At 36.8% G+C, this 12,424-nt stretch overlaps 1 protein-coding gene across 2 annotated transcripts in view; it reads left to right on the forward strand.

The window, feature by feature from the left end:
* The window catches only part of LOC107609413 (UDP-D-xylose:L-fucose alpha-1,3-D-xylosyltransferase MGP4-like), a 38,714-nt gene extending 26,827 nt beyond the window's left edge, over positions 1-11,887 (forward strand). Inside the window, exons 2-5 of one of the 2 annotated variants that reach the window (XM_016311382.2) lie at positions 9,178-9,829; positions 10,616-10,777; positions 10,884-11,099; positions 11,387-11,887. In XM_016311382.2, the coding sequence (XP_016166868.1) occupies positions 9,350-9,829; positions 10,616-10,777; positions 10,884-11,099; positions 11,387-11,596 (1,068 nt within the window). In that variant the 5' untranslated portion in view covers positions 9,178-9,349 and the 3' untranslated portion in view covers positions 11,597-11,887. Of the gene's footprint in view, positions 1-9,124; positions 9,830-10,615; positions 10,778-10,883; positions 11,100-11,386 lie in introns of those variants that run through there. The other variant, XM_016311381.2, reaches the window with a different exon arrangement.

Below are 12,424 nucleotides of genomic sequence, written 5' to 3' on the forward strand. Positions count from 1 at the left end.
ACAAAACATGAAATTAAACTAATTTTTACGAATATTTACAAAAGAGAAAAAAATAAAAAGATGTTACCATGATGGGGTGCCTCTCACCTAGCACTTTTGTTTATTGTGCTTAAGTTGGAGTTATGGGGAGCTCTCATCAAGGTGGCTTGTGCTTGAATCCATCCTTGAACATCCACCAATTCTTGGACTTCCAATAAGCTTCATCATTCAAAATTGATATCTCCAAGTTTTGATGGAGTTCTTCACAAACCATGAGCTCCCAAAGGTGATCATCTCCTTGTAATCCGAGATCCCATACTTTGTTTTCACACCCGTATTGAAGTTGATCATGATAATTTCCTCCGGGTGGTAGAAAAAGCCGAATTCTCTTGAAGGCACCAAACTACCCTTCTAGACCCATCCAATTGAGCACTACACCAATCCATGCTCCTCAAGTTTGAGCTTCCAACCATAATGAGCCTAGATTTACACTGCCAACCACTAAACATCCTCCTCTTATGCTTAATTCCACAAAGCACCCTAAGTTGGCCATCCATTTCAAGCAAGCCAAATTCAAGTGGGATAATAAAGCTAAGAGTTAGAAGTTTTACCTACTCAAATGAAGGATTAGATGGCAACTTAGGTGGAGGAGTTCCCAACGGTCTTGACAAAGCGCGCTCCACTCTCATCCATCCTCTTCTAGAGGCTTCCACTACTTGGCAAGGTTCTTCAAGTTCTACCTCTTACCAAGCTTCCTCAAGTTCACATTCTTCTTCACCAATTTCTTCAAGCTCTTCCCCATCACTCAAATCATAAATAGGGGGTTGAGTGAAATCTATCCTTTCATCAATTCCAATTCCAATGGAGAAGGATTCATCAAGCTCAAAAGGATCATATATTGATGTGGAATCATCATAGATAGGGTAACTTGGTATTTGCCCCACTTCTTCCAATTCTTCAATCACATCGTGCCTTGGAGATTGTGCACTATCCTCCTTGACATCAACTTCAAACTCCATAGAAGAAGGCTCTTCAACTTGAGATTCCTCTTTGCACTCAACATCTCCTACATATTCAACCACTTCCTTTTGTTCAATAATCTCTACCTCCTCCTCTTGTTGCACTTCTTGTATCAACTCCTCTTCTTCACCTTGAAGCTCCGAGTTCACTCCCTCGCTAAGCTCCTTGGTTTCTTCTCCACATTCAACAATGGGAGTGCCTTGGTCGCGCAAGCTTAGGTGGGATGAGACCATGTTGCTAACAGCTTCCATCACGATAGCAATCTTGGCTTCTACCTCCTTAAATTCCTTTTTCGTCTCCTCTTGTTGCCTTAGGATACGAGATCTAAGATCTCTTTGTTCTAGCATGAGGGCATGGAGACCTTCATCTATTGGAGGTGGTGGAAGAGGGGGTTCATTGTTTGAGGGAAAGATATTGTAGTTGGAAGGTGGTTCAAATTGGTGAAAGTCTTGAGGTGGTGTATATGAAATTTGTGGTTCATGGGAGTATTGGTGTTGGAAATATGGTGATTCTAAGTATGGTTCATATGGTGGTTGGTATAGTGGATATGGTTTAGGATCATATGGAGGTGAATGGTGGTATGAGGCTTGTGAGCATGAAGGACAACAATGTTGAGGGTTTGGGTCATAATTGGGTACATCATGGGGTGGATTGTAGCCATGAGAGATTGGAGGGGGTTGTTGCCATGAAGGTTGACCATAAGCATATGGCTTCTCCTTCAATTGATATCCATTCCCACAATGTGGTTCCTCATTGAAGTTTTCATTCCATACAACATAGTTGTAACCAAACTCATAGCCAAAAGGATGAGAATTCATAGTGACAAGAGAAAACAAAAACAAACGCTAACAAGAAACAAAGAAAGCAAAGTCCTACAACTAACAAAAACTAACAAAGAAGCAAAAGGCAAACATATTCACAATATCAACACATATACAATAGCCAATAACATAACACCATTGCAATTCACCGGCAACGGCACCATAAATTTGAGGCAAGAATTATGTGTCGGTCTAGAAATTTCTCTTATAGAAATAAGAATTTCTTTGTTGTAAGCATAGTTCCAAACCAACAAATAATTATAAATCAAATTTAAATAGTTTTGGTTGTCACAAGTACAAACCCCAATGAAAATTAACCGAAGTATTTAAACCCCAGGTCGTCTCACAAGGAATTGCAATGAAGTGAATGATTATTGGCTATGAAGGAACACGGGGGTTTGATTTATAAGAGGGGCAAAAAAATAAATGGCAAGAAAAGTAAAGCAAACAACTAAAGAAAGCAATTAATAAAAGAGAGACATTCATGGCAAGGATTGAGAATATAGGCTTTCTATCCTAGTCACCAATAACAATAATTAACAAGAATTTATCCTATTTTGTCATCCCTAACAATGGAAGAAAGGACAATGTTATCTTCAAGCTAGAGAAAGTCAAATAAGACTAGCTAATCTCACTCCAAAAATCCTAATCAACTCACCAATTGAATTAGCAAAAGATTAGCGTTAATGGAAATAATATTAGCTAACAACTCTAGATCACCAACTTGAGTTGGGTCTTAATGACTCAAGATTACCTAATTACTCTTTCCAAGCCAAGAATGCTCAAAGATCTACTCTAACATCCTTCCAAGCATCTTGTCAAAAACTTGGAAGGCATAAAAGGAAAGCATATTAAATTACAAGAATTATAAATCTAACAACTATCAATTGCAAGGAAATTAACAACAACAACTCAAATCAACAACAAAGAACATCAAACATAAATTGCATTAAAAGGAAATCACAATCCAACAATATTGCATCAACATAAAAGAGGCATACAAAGGGAAATTAACAAGAGAAAAGAGAAGAATTAAGACAATACAACAAGGAATTGTAAAGAAGACAAGATGAAAATAGAAAATTAAACCTAGATCTAGGAGAATTTGACCTAATCCTAACCTAATTCTAGAGAGAAGAGGGAGCTTCTCTCTCTAGAAACTAACTACATGCTTCCTAATCTACAACTAAGTGCTCCCCCCTTTGCCCAAGCTTGAATCCTGCATGAATAGCCTCTGGAATCAGTTGGATTTGGGCCCGGGCAGCTCAGAAATTGCCCCCAGCGTTTTCACTTTAATGAGGTCATGTGCAAACTGTGACACGTACGCATGGGTCACGCGTACGCGTCGCTTGGCAATTCACTTCCCACGCATACGCGTCGTGTCACGCATACGCATCACCATGCGACTTCATTTCCAGGCGTGCGCATCTGTCACGCGTGCGCGTCGATGTATGCATTCCCAATCCTTGTTTTTCCATGAATTCTCCACCTTGCATGCTTTTTTCTTCACTTCTTCCATCTAACACTTTGCCTTATGAACCTGAAATCACTTAACATATATATCAAGGCATCGAATGGAATTAAGGTGAATTAAAATCACCAATTTAAGGCCTAAAAAGCATGTTTTTATGCTTAAGCACAAATTAATGGAGAATTACAAAATCATGCTATTTCATTGAATAAATGTGAGAAAAGGTGATAAAATCCCCCAAATTAAGCACAAGATAAACCACAAAATTGGGGTTTATCAAACTTTCAATGGAGGAGAGAGTTATTCCAATGGGAATTTGAGTTGCTTAATCAACTTCATGAACAATTACGACTAGTAAGAATGTTGCCTAGTAGAGAGGATGCAATTGTATGGAAATTTGACAAAATTGGAATCTTTTCTACTAATTCATTTGTGCAGGTGCTCCAAAAAGAGACTCTCTCGGAGGACATCATGAGCTACAACTTCACTAGCACCATTTGGAGAGGATTGGTTCCTCCAAGAGTTGAACTCCTTGCATGGTTTGTTTTATAGGCAGGATCAACACTAAAGAGAGGCTAAGTAGGCTAGGAATCATACATCATAGCGAGATTATGTTTTGTGTAAGAAGGAAATAGAATTTTTGCACCATTTGTTTCTTAGTTGTGATTTTACTTGGCAGGTGTGGTGTGCCTGGTTGACGTGTGCAAATAGAGTGTGGGCTATTTCGAGGACTGTCAAAGAACTGTTTGAGAGTTGGATTGAAGTGCCTGGATGCAAATCTGAGTGTAACACCCCAATTACCGTAAGCCTTACCTCTAATCGTAAGGCAAAGGTTAATCAGAGGTTACGGTAGTCCTAAGGCTTATACATATTTATATATAGAAGGAAGTAATATATTTTAGAAGCCTGATGAAGGATTAAGCTCAAAAACAGGATTACACAAGCACGAAACGTTCACACGAAACTAACGCATAAGATACCAGGTATACATATAAGAGAATAAATTATATGTAAATATAAGAATATAATAATGATAGAGGACTAGCCGCAGCTTGCGGAGTTTAAGCCGACTAGTTACAAATAGAAAGATACAGAGTTTTAGAATTAAAACAGCTTATACAACCTATCTCTCAAATAAGCCTCTAAGGCCATAAAGATAAATATACAAAAGGTGAGAGAATACTATGACGAAAGTAAAACAGAAATAAACAAAGAACGAACCATACTTCACTCTGTCACCATATCCGCAATCTCACCGAAGTAGATTACGACCTGCATCTGAAAAACAACAACAAAGTATGGAATGAGAACTGGAGGTTCTCAGTATGGTAACAGTACCCAATGATGTAAGATGTAAGGCTCCGGGACGCCGAAGGCAATCCTAGAACTTCACATCACATATGGATATTCAAGCTTAGAACAAAAATAAATAAATATATAAAGAACTTAAACCATAAACCAGGTTATCTAAACTTAGGGGAATTCTAACTAATACTAATCACACCGCTGTATCCCACAGCCTCCGCCAACCTAACCTCCGCGCGATCCCATCGCCACCGCCTACTTAACCTCCTCAGCACCAGACAGTCACAAATAATGCAAGCAAGTAAAACACAAATAGTATTCATTTACAGCAAGTAATTCAAGAAGCAAGTAGGCATGTTATACAATTAGGCAAACTCAAGTAATCAAAGCAAACAAGCATATAGAAGATGCATATGATGAATGTCTATCCTATTGGCTCGTGATATCACTTGTCGGTCCGTAAATGCCAACCCAACACATCCTCCCGGATTTAGCCTTTTCTGCCACGCCAGGGATATAGTGCCCTGCACACTCATGCAGCAGCTCTTCTGCTACGCCAGGGATATAGTGCCCTGCACACTCATGTAGTAGGGAGTCTACTACGCCAGGGATATAGGCTCCGCACACTTCATGCAGCAGGGAAGAAAATAACCATAACAAATCATGCAGTAGAACAATCTGCCATGCTGGGGATATAGGCCCCGCACACTTCTCAACATTCAACAAGTCATGCGACAGAAACATCTGCCACACTGGAGATATAGGCTCCGCACAATTTCAACAATAACTAGTCATGCAGCAGAATAATCTGCCACGCCGGAGATATAGGCTCCGCACACTATCACCAACAACTGGTCATGCAGCAGAACAATCTACCACGCCGGAGATATAGGCTCCGCACACTATCAACAATCCAATAACTTCATCCTCAAATCATCACCAGACATCACCATTTCTCATTTCAAATCACTTTCAACAACATCTACTCATGCAGCAGAGAAACCTACTACGCCAGGGTTATAGGCCCTGCACACTTTCCTTCCATATCCATCATCAGTTCTTAATTCCATTTCGAACTCATTAGCTCATCAATTTCTCAATTTGTTGTCAGTACTCACCAAGTTCGCTACTCTTCCTTCTCCTTCAACCAAACTCATCATCAGTACACCAGAAACCTAAACCTCCGTTCGCTAACTTCTTTTTTTTTTTTTTTATCAAATTACCAAGTTAAAATCACCTAGGACCTTCTCTACGTTTTGATATTCAAAAACGAACCAAAAGCCTTAAATAGGTGTCACAGAAGTTTACAAGCCAAATTCTCCGTCTCTAGAGTCAAATCAGAAGTATCTTATAGATTCAAACCCAGTTGAAATAGTTTAGTTGAATACAATAAAAAAGGAAAACCATTTCTCTTGCAAAAACTGATTTTAAGTTTGAAATCTCTGCACCAAGACAGCAAGCTACCCTATTCTTAGAAAATCCACCAAAAATCATATTTTCATTTGATAAATCTGAAATTTTCCAGAAATAAACTAGGCTCATAGAGCTTTAAATCAGTCAAATTCTCATAGAAAAATCTTTTTTCTGGAGAGAGTTATACTGATTACAAATTTACTTTCAAAAACTAGGTTTGCTGTCAAAATAGATAAGAGCTCTATTTTTAAAACGAACACAACTCCTTTCACAAAATTTATAATAGTCTGAAATTTTGACACAAACAAGAAAATAGTCAAGTCTCAATGTCCTTTTGGTCCCACTCAAAATTATGGTCAGGATTGGGAGATATAGGCTCGGAAAGTTGCTGGTTTGATTATGTAGCAGCAGAAAATCAGTTTTAAAGTAACAAACTTCAAAATTTTATATCTCCTAATCCAACCGTTAAACTTTAACCAAATTTTCCAGGACTTTTCTATACATCACAAAGATTTGAGAAAAATTAATTCCATTCAATTATGATGTTTAGATCATTCCCAAAAGTGTCTGTAGCTGCTGTCAGAAAATAGATTATGCAGAATTTTGCCAAACCTCAACTTTCAAAATATTTCAACCAAAATCAGACCAAAACCATACCAACTCCAATTTACCTCATAACTCACCCTTTGTGTCACAACCTACCATTCATACCAAAGTTTTCATTCACCCTTCAATATCCTCAATCCTCAAATATCAAACATATAACACTATAATCATTCCTCCACCAACCACATTCATCAATTTTCATTGTCAAATACATAACAATACATTCATTTTTCAAATCAACACATTAATCAAATTTCATTCCACCATTTCCAACAATCATCATAATCGATTTCAATCTCAACCATCAATACCATACTATCAACATCAACATTTCAATTCATCAATAACCTAATCATCAATTTTTCTCAACAACATCATAATTACACACCAATACATACAATTCATAAAATCTTCATCCCACTTCACCTACCTCATACATAATCCAACCCACCATCAATACTCATTGACAAAAATAATTTCCAAAATCATCATCAACCACAATAATCCAATACAACTAACAATTAACGTCAATTCACATATAATTATTCATACGCCAATAACATTCAATCCTATCTTAGGGTCAACTAGTCCAAGTGTCCAGAAACATTACATATTATATAAAGAAAACCGAAACCATATATTGGCCGATTCCCAAACGCTACAAACACCAAAACGAAGCCACCAAACTTGATCCAAAGCCTCAATCAACTCCAACAAACACCAAAGCTCAAACTAGCAACACATATATCACCAAAATCAAAACCTAAGGTACATAAAACAACTAAACACAAGGGTTTAGTGGAACCTTACCTTATTCAACGTGAGTAGGGGTAAAATCTAACAATTACCCACTACTAGAGATCACCTAAATAAGGAAAATCACAAAATCTACTCAAAACTCATAACCAAAAGCGTGCAGAAACTTAGGGCAGAAAACTGGGGAGTGAGCTTCGAGTTATTACCAGAAAAACTTAGATAAAAAGGAAGAGCTCGTCAAGAGCTTCGCGTGGCCGCAAACGGCTCGTCAATCGAAGTTCCGGATTAAAAGTTATGGCTCTCGGAAGGTGGAGGTGAATAGTAACCACTCCCCTCTTCTCCTCTCATCTCAAAACCGCGGCTCTCTCTCATTTGGGGGAAGAAATGAGCTGAAAAGCTCATTAAATGAGCTTATATATGTTGGGCATTGGACCTGGTTTGGGCCCAGTCCAACCCGTTAGCGTTTTTAGCCCGTTTGGCCCACTTTGGGTCAAAACCTTTAAGATTAGTGCCCGATTTTAAATTCTAAATTATTTTTGTCCTTTCAAAACAATAAATCAATCTTCAAAATATTATTTTCCAAAATATACAGCACTGGACAGGCTAAAGCCGGTACTGCCAGCTTAAGCGCCAGTATGCATTTTTTTACAAAAACTTTTCGAAAGAAAAATATTTTCCAATTCAGAATAATTCACTGAAATCAAATTTCACGTTTATATTTTCAAATTAAAACTTCTAAATTTTGAATCCATCTCGGGCACTTAAGATTATTATTTTTATTAAGACGGTTTTGCGTGGAAAACCCCGGTTTTTACACTGAGCGAAAGAAGTGGTTGATAGGGTTCTTTGCTGTTATCTGAAATATTTGGTTAGAACGAAATAATAGAGTTTTTCAGAGATCTGAGACAGGTGTTGATGGCATCAAGAACAAGTCGTTTCTGAGTTATAATGTGTGGTGTTGATCCATTTGGTTGTTGATGGCAATGTCGGAGATGACAACAGATTATACCAATAAACCGGTAAAGTTACTGGTTCAATGGTTCACTAGTTCGACCGGGATTCAACCGGGATTTAATCGGTTTAATTAAATATTAAATAAAATTATTAAAAAATCTAAAAATAATTTTAAATATATAAATTTAATAATTTCTAACTTAATAAAATTTAAAATTTCACATAATAAAGAGCAGAACTTCAAAAAGAGAGTTATGTAGAGTCAGCACCTAAGCATAAATATGCAGTATATACATATAGTATTTTTCCATACATACGTCTTTGAAACAAGACTAAAAATGCACCAGCACAAGCATAAAAATCAAAACCATGTAAATAACATGACACTTATGTCTAAATTGTTAGTAACCACAACACCAGCAGCAGTTTAAATACAACACCAAAAATAATACAGTAAGATTATTAACAAAAAATACAGATTATTGTGTAATATAAATTATTAACAATTAATCAATAACATAGCAAAAAGAACAATTATTAACACCATAACAAAAACACAGCAATAACCAAAAACCCAACAAAGAGGTTCGGTTCGGCCAATTTTTTAACCGATTTTTTGCAGCACGATTTTGTGGATGGACCGAACCGATTAGATGACCGATTTTCGATTAATCCAATTGAACCGGCCGGTCCGGTCCAATTTTCAAAACATTGGTTAAAACAATAAATTAACAGTAAATTAGTAATTAAAACAGTTTGATTAGCGGTTCGGTCTCCAGAACCTTGAATTCCTTATACTTCCACTTTCAATTGATTATTGTACTGACATTTACTTTAATCTTCTTTTGTAAGGGTCGAATTTGATTGGATCCATTCAAGTGTTGCCACCGTCACTACCTCTGTTTCTTGCTTAATCTGAATCTTCCCATCTCAAATCTCAAACCCCCAATAATTTCATCAAAGTCTCGATCTTTTCCCTTTTCCACATAAACCCCACTTCTCCATTTCTTCTTTGCGAGCTACGATGTCAATGTTTCTACATCAAAGAAGCTTGCACAATGCCTTTTCGAACCCATTTGCCGCTCCACCACCTTCCTCCGCCAATTCCAAGAGACCCATCTCCATTCTCAACCCAGCGACACTCTTGGTCCTCCTTTGCCTCGTCATGGTGGTGGGTGTCTTCAGCCCCTGGGTCACTATCCCCCATGGAATCTTCTCAGTTTCCAAGCCTGCTGTTTCAAAGTGGAACTCATACACATTGGACCAAGCTCTCTCCTTTGTGGCAAAAAATGGAACTGTCATAGTTTGCATTGTGAGTCAGCCTTACTTGCCGTTTCTCAACAACTGGTTGATCAGTATCACAAGGCAGAACCGCCAGGATATGGTTCTTGTCATTGCTGAGGACTATGCTTCACTCTATAAGGTTAATGAGCGTTGGCCTGGCCATGCTGTTCTTATTCCACCTGTGCTTGATGCTGAATCTGCTCATAAGTTTGGATCTAAGGTTTGTATGTATGCTCTTACTTTATTAGTAACTGGAATTTAGTTGTTTTCATGTGTTTTGGAGTTTAGGCCTGAGTTGAATTGGGCTTTCATTTAGTAATATATGGATCATGATCTATTATAGTTTGCTTTACCAGTTATTAGAAATTGACCTTATTAATCGTATACTCTGTTAGTTATGTGCATCGCTCTAACATGCTTCGTGCTTGTTTGTATGCCAATAAATTGATAGAAAAAATATTTTATTTTTTATTTTTTAGTATGTTTGGTAAATTTTTAGTAGTAAAAAATTTTTTTCTTTAAAAATAAACAAAATAGTATTTTTATATTGTTATACCTAAACATAATTGATAGATAAAAAAGTCTTTTTGCATGAAATATCTAATATAAAATTATTTTTACTTTTCTATAAGGTCTTTTAAAAAAAAGATAATTCGAAAAAAGATTTTTTCTTAAAAGTTCACCCAAATAAGGCTGAGTTACATTTCATACCCTTATACAGGGGTGAACCTCAATTGTATTGCTTACCTTGTCCCAGTAAATTTTCATATTCTTTACCTTCTATCTATATTATCTTTTCTGTTATAAACATGTTTCTCAACGTTTGATTACTTTAATTCTTGTTATTGTATTGGATGCATCTCGGAAATTATCACACATATATCTTGTCCTTTGTGTTACTCTTCATGCTTATGTTATGTCTGAAGTGTTATTAACTATCTTGATCTATTTATTTCCTGCATGTGTTGCTGAATTTTAGAATCTGTTGTTTATTTTCACTGTTTAGGGTTTCTTCAACTTCACGGCCAGAAGGCCTAGCCATCTTCTGAAGATTTTAGAGCTCGGATATAGTGTAATGTATAATGATGTTGATATGGTCTGGTTGGGGGATCCATTGCTTCAGTTAGAAGGGAATCATGATGTGTACTTTACAGATGATATGATTCCGGTAAGTATGATGATATATGTACATATGCTGCGGTCTAGTGCTTTTCTGTTTCATTTTTTGGTGTTACTGACTTTTTTATTTTCTTTTTGTTACCTTGTGAGATCAGATCAAACCACTAAACCATTCTCATGCTTTACCGCCACCAGGAAAAAAGGGCCGCCCTTACATATGCAGTTGCATGATTTTCCTTCGCCCTACGGGCGGAGCAAAGCTAGTCTTGAGAAAGTGGATCGAGGAACTTCAGAATCAACCATGGTCTAGAACCCAGAAATCAAATGATCAACCTGCTTTTAACTGGGCTTTGATGAAGACAGCTAAAGAGGTTTGTCCCCTTTTTTTTTTCTTTTCCAGTGTGGATAACTTATATACCTTAAATAGACCAATATATGACCAAAGCTTATTTATGGCATCATGGTAGTGTACTACATGATTTATGTTCAATTACAAGGGAGAGAGACCTTCAATTCAGAAAACAGGAAAATGTCAATTGTTCTGATATTTGTACTAATTGCTTGATCTCAAGTTTGTTATATAACCAGTTTATTCTTCATAACAAGTAAGAGGCTGTTTGTGTTCTTTTTCATGATTCATTTCCATGACTACCTACAGGTGGATTTATACTTGTTGCCGCAGGCAGCTTTTCCTACAGGTGGGTTATATTTCAAGAACAAGACATGGGTTAAGGAAACTAAAGGAAAGCATGTGATCATTCACAATAACTATATAGTAGGTTTTGAGAAGAAGATAAAGCGATTTCGCGACTATGGCCTCTGGTTGGTGGATGATCATGCTGATGAATCCCCTCTTGGTAGAATATGACCCTTAGATGTCTCGAGTTTATTGTCGGATTTTGTTAGAGCATTTCTTTTCGGAAATTAGAACATGGTTTCTGCCAATTCATTCATCCTTCTATCTGGTGGAGGGTTGATGAAGACATCCGAACTCTTGCTATCAACATGTGCTGCACCCATACCAGCCGACAAACGATTCCTTGGCAGACAAAGTTTGTGTTTCATTTTTGTGCGGAAAAAGGTGCTTCAAAGATGCTGGATTGTATTACAAGTCCATAGAAGAGAAGGATAGAATGTATTTGGTTCTTGTAGTTGGACTTTAAGATGAATTTTTAATTAACCAATATTAGCAAGTAAATGGATAAGTATATATGGAAGAGTTTAGGATAGAAAAAAGTACACAATAGATTCATATACATTGAATTACACCTGAAATATTGTTTTTTTATTGACAAAAATGTCATATCGGCAGTAGATTTGTGAGGCTTATGGTATATTTTTATATTTTTGTTCATTGAAAATAATCTTTGGAATGTATTTTGATATTTATGAATCTTAATGTGTATTTTTGTTTACTTCAAATTCTTTCATGTATATTTTTGTTTATTTACTCAATATTAGCTGATATGGCTATTACAAATCCGACCTCATAAGTCGGCATTATGACCATAATTCGGCAAATTCCGTAACACCTTGGCCGTTACACGTTTTATAATTCAACAAAGGTAACGCTCGACTAAACGTCATCATTCATTAATGACCTAATAACTGCCTCTCAATTCGGAAGATCAACAAATAAGTAACCAATCAATTATACTCCACCTATAAAGGTATGACATCTTCTCCTTAAACGGAC

The sequence above is a fragment of the Arachis ipaensis genome, chromosome B07, assembly GCF_000816755.2.
Source record: "Arachis ipaensis cultivar K30076 chromosome B07, Araip1.1, whole genome shotgun sequence".
Taxonomy (NCBI): domain Eukaryota; kingdom Viridiplantae; phylum Streptophyta; class Magnoliopsida; order Fabales; family Fabaceae; genus Arachis; species Arachis ipaensis.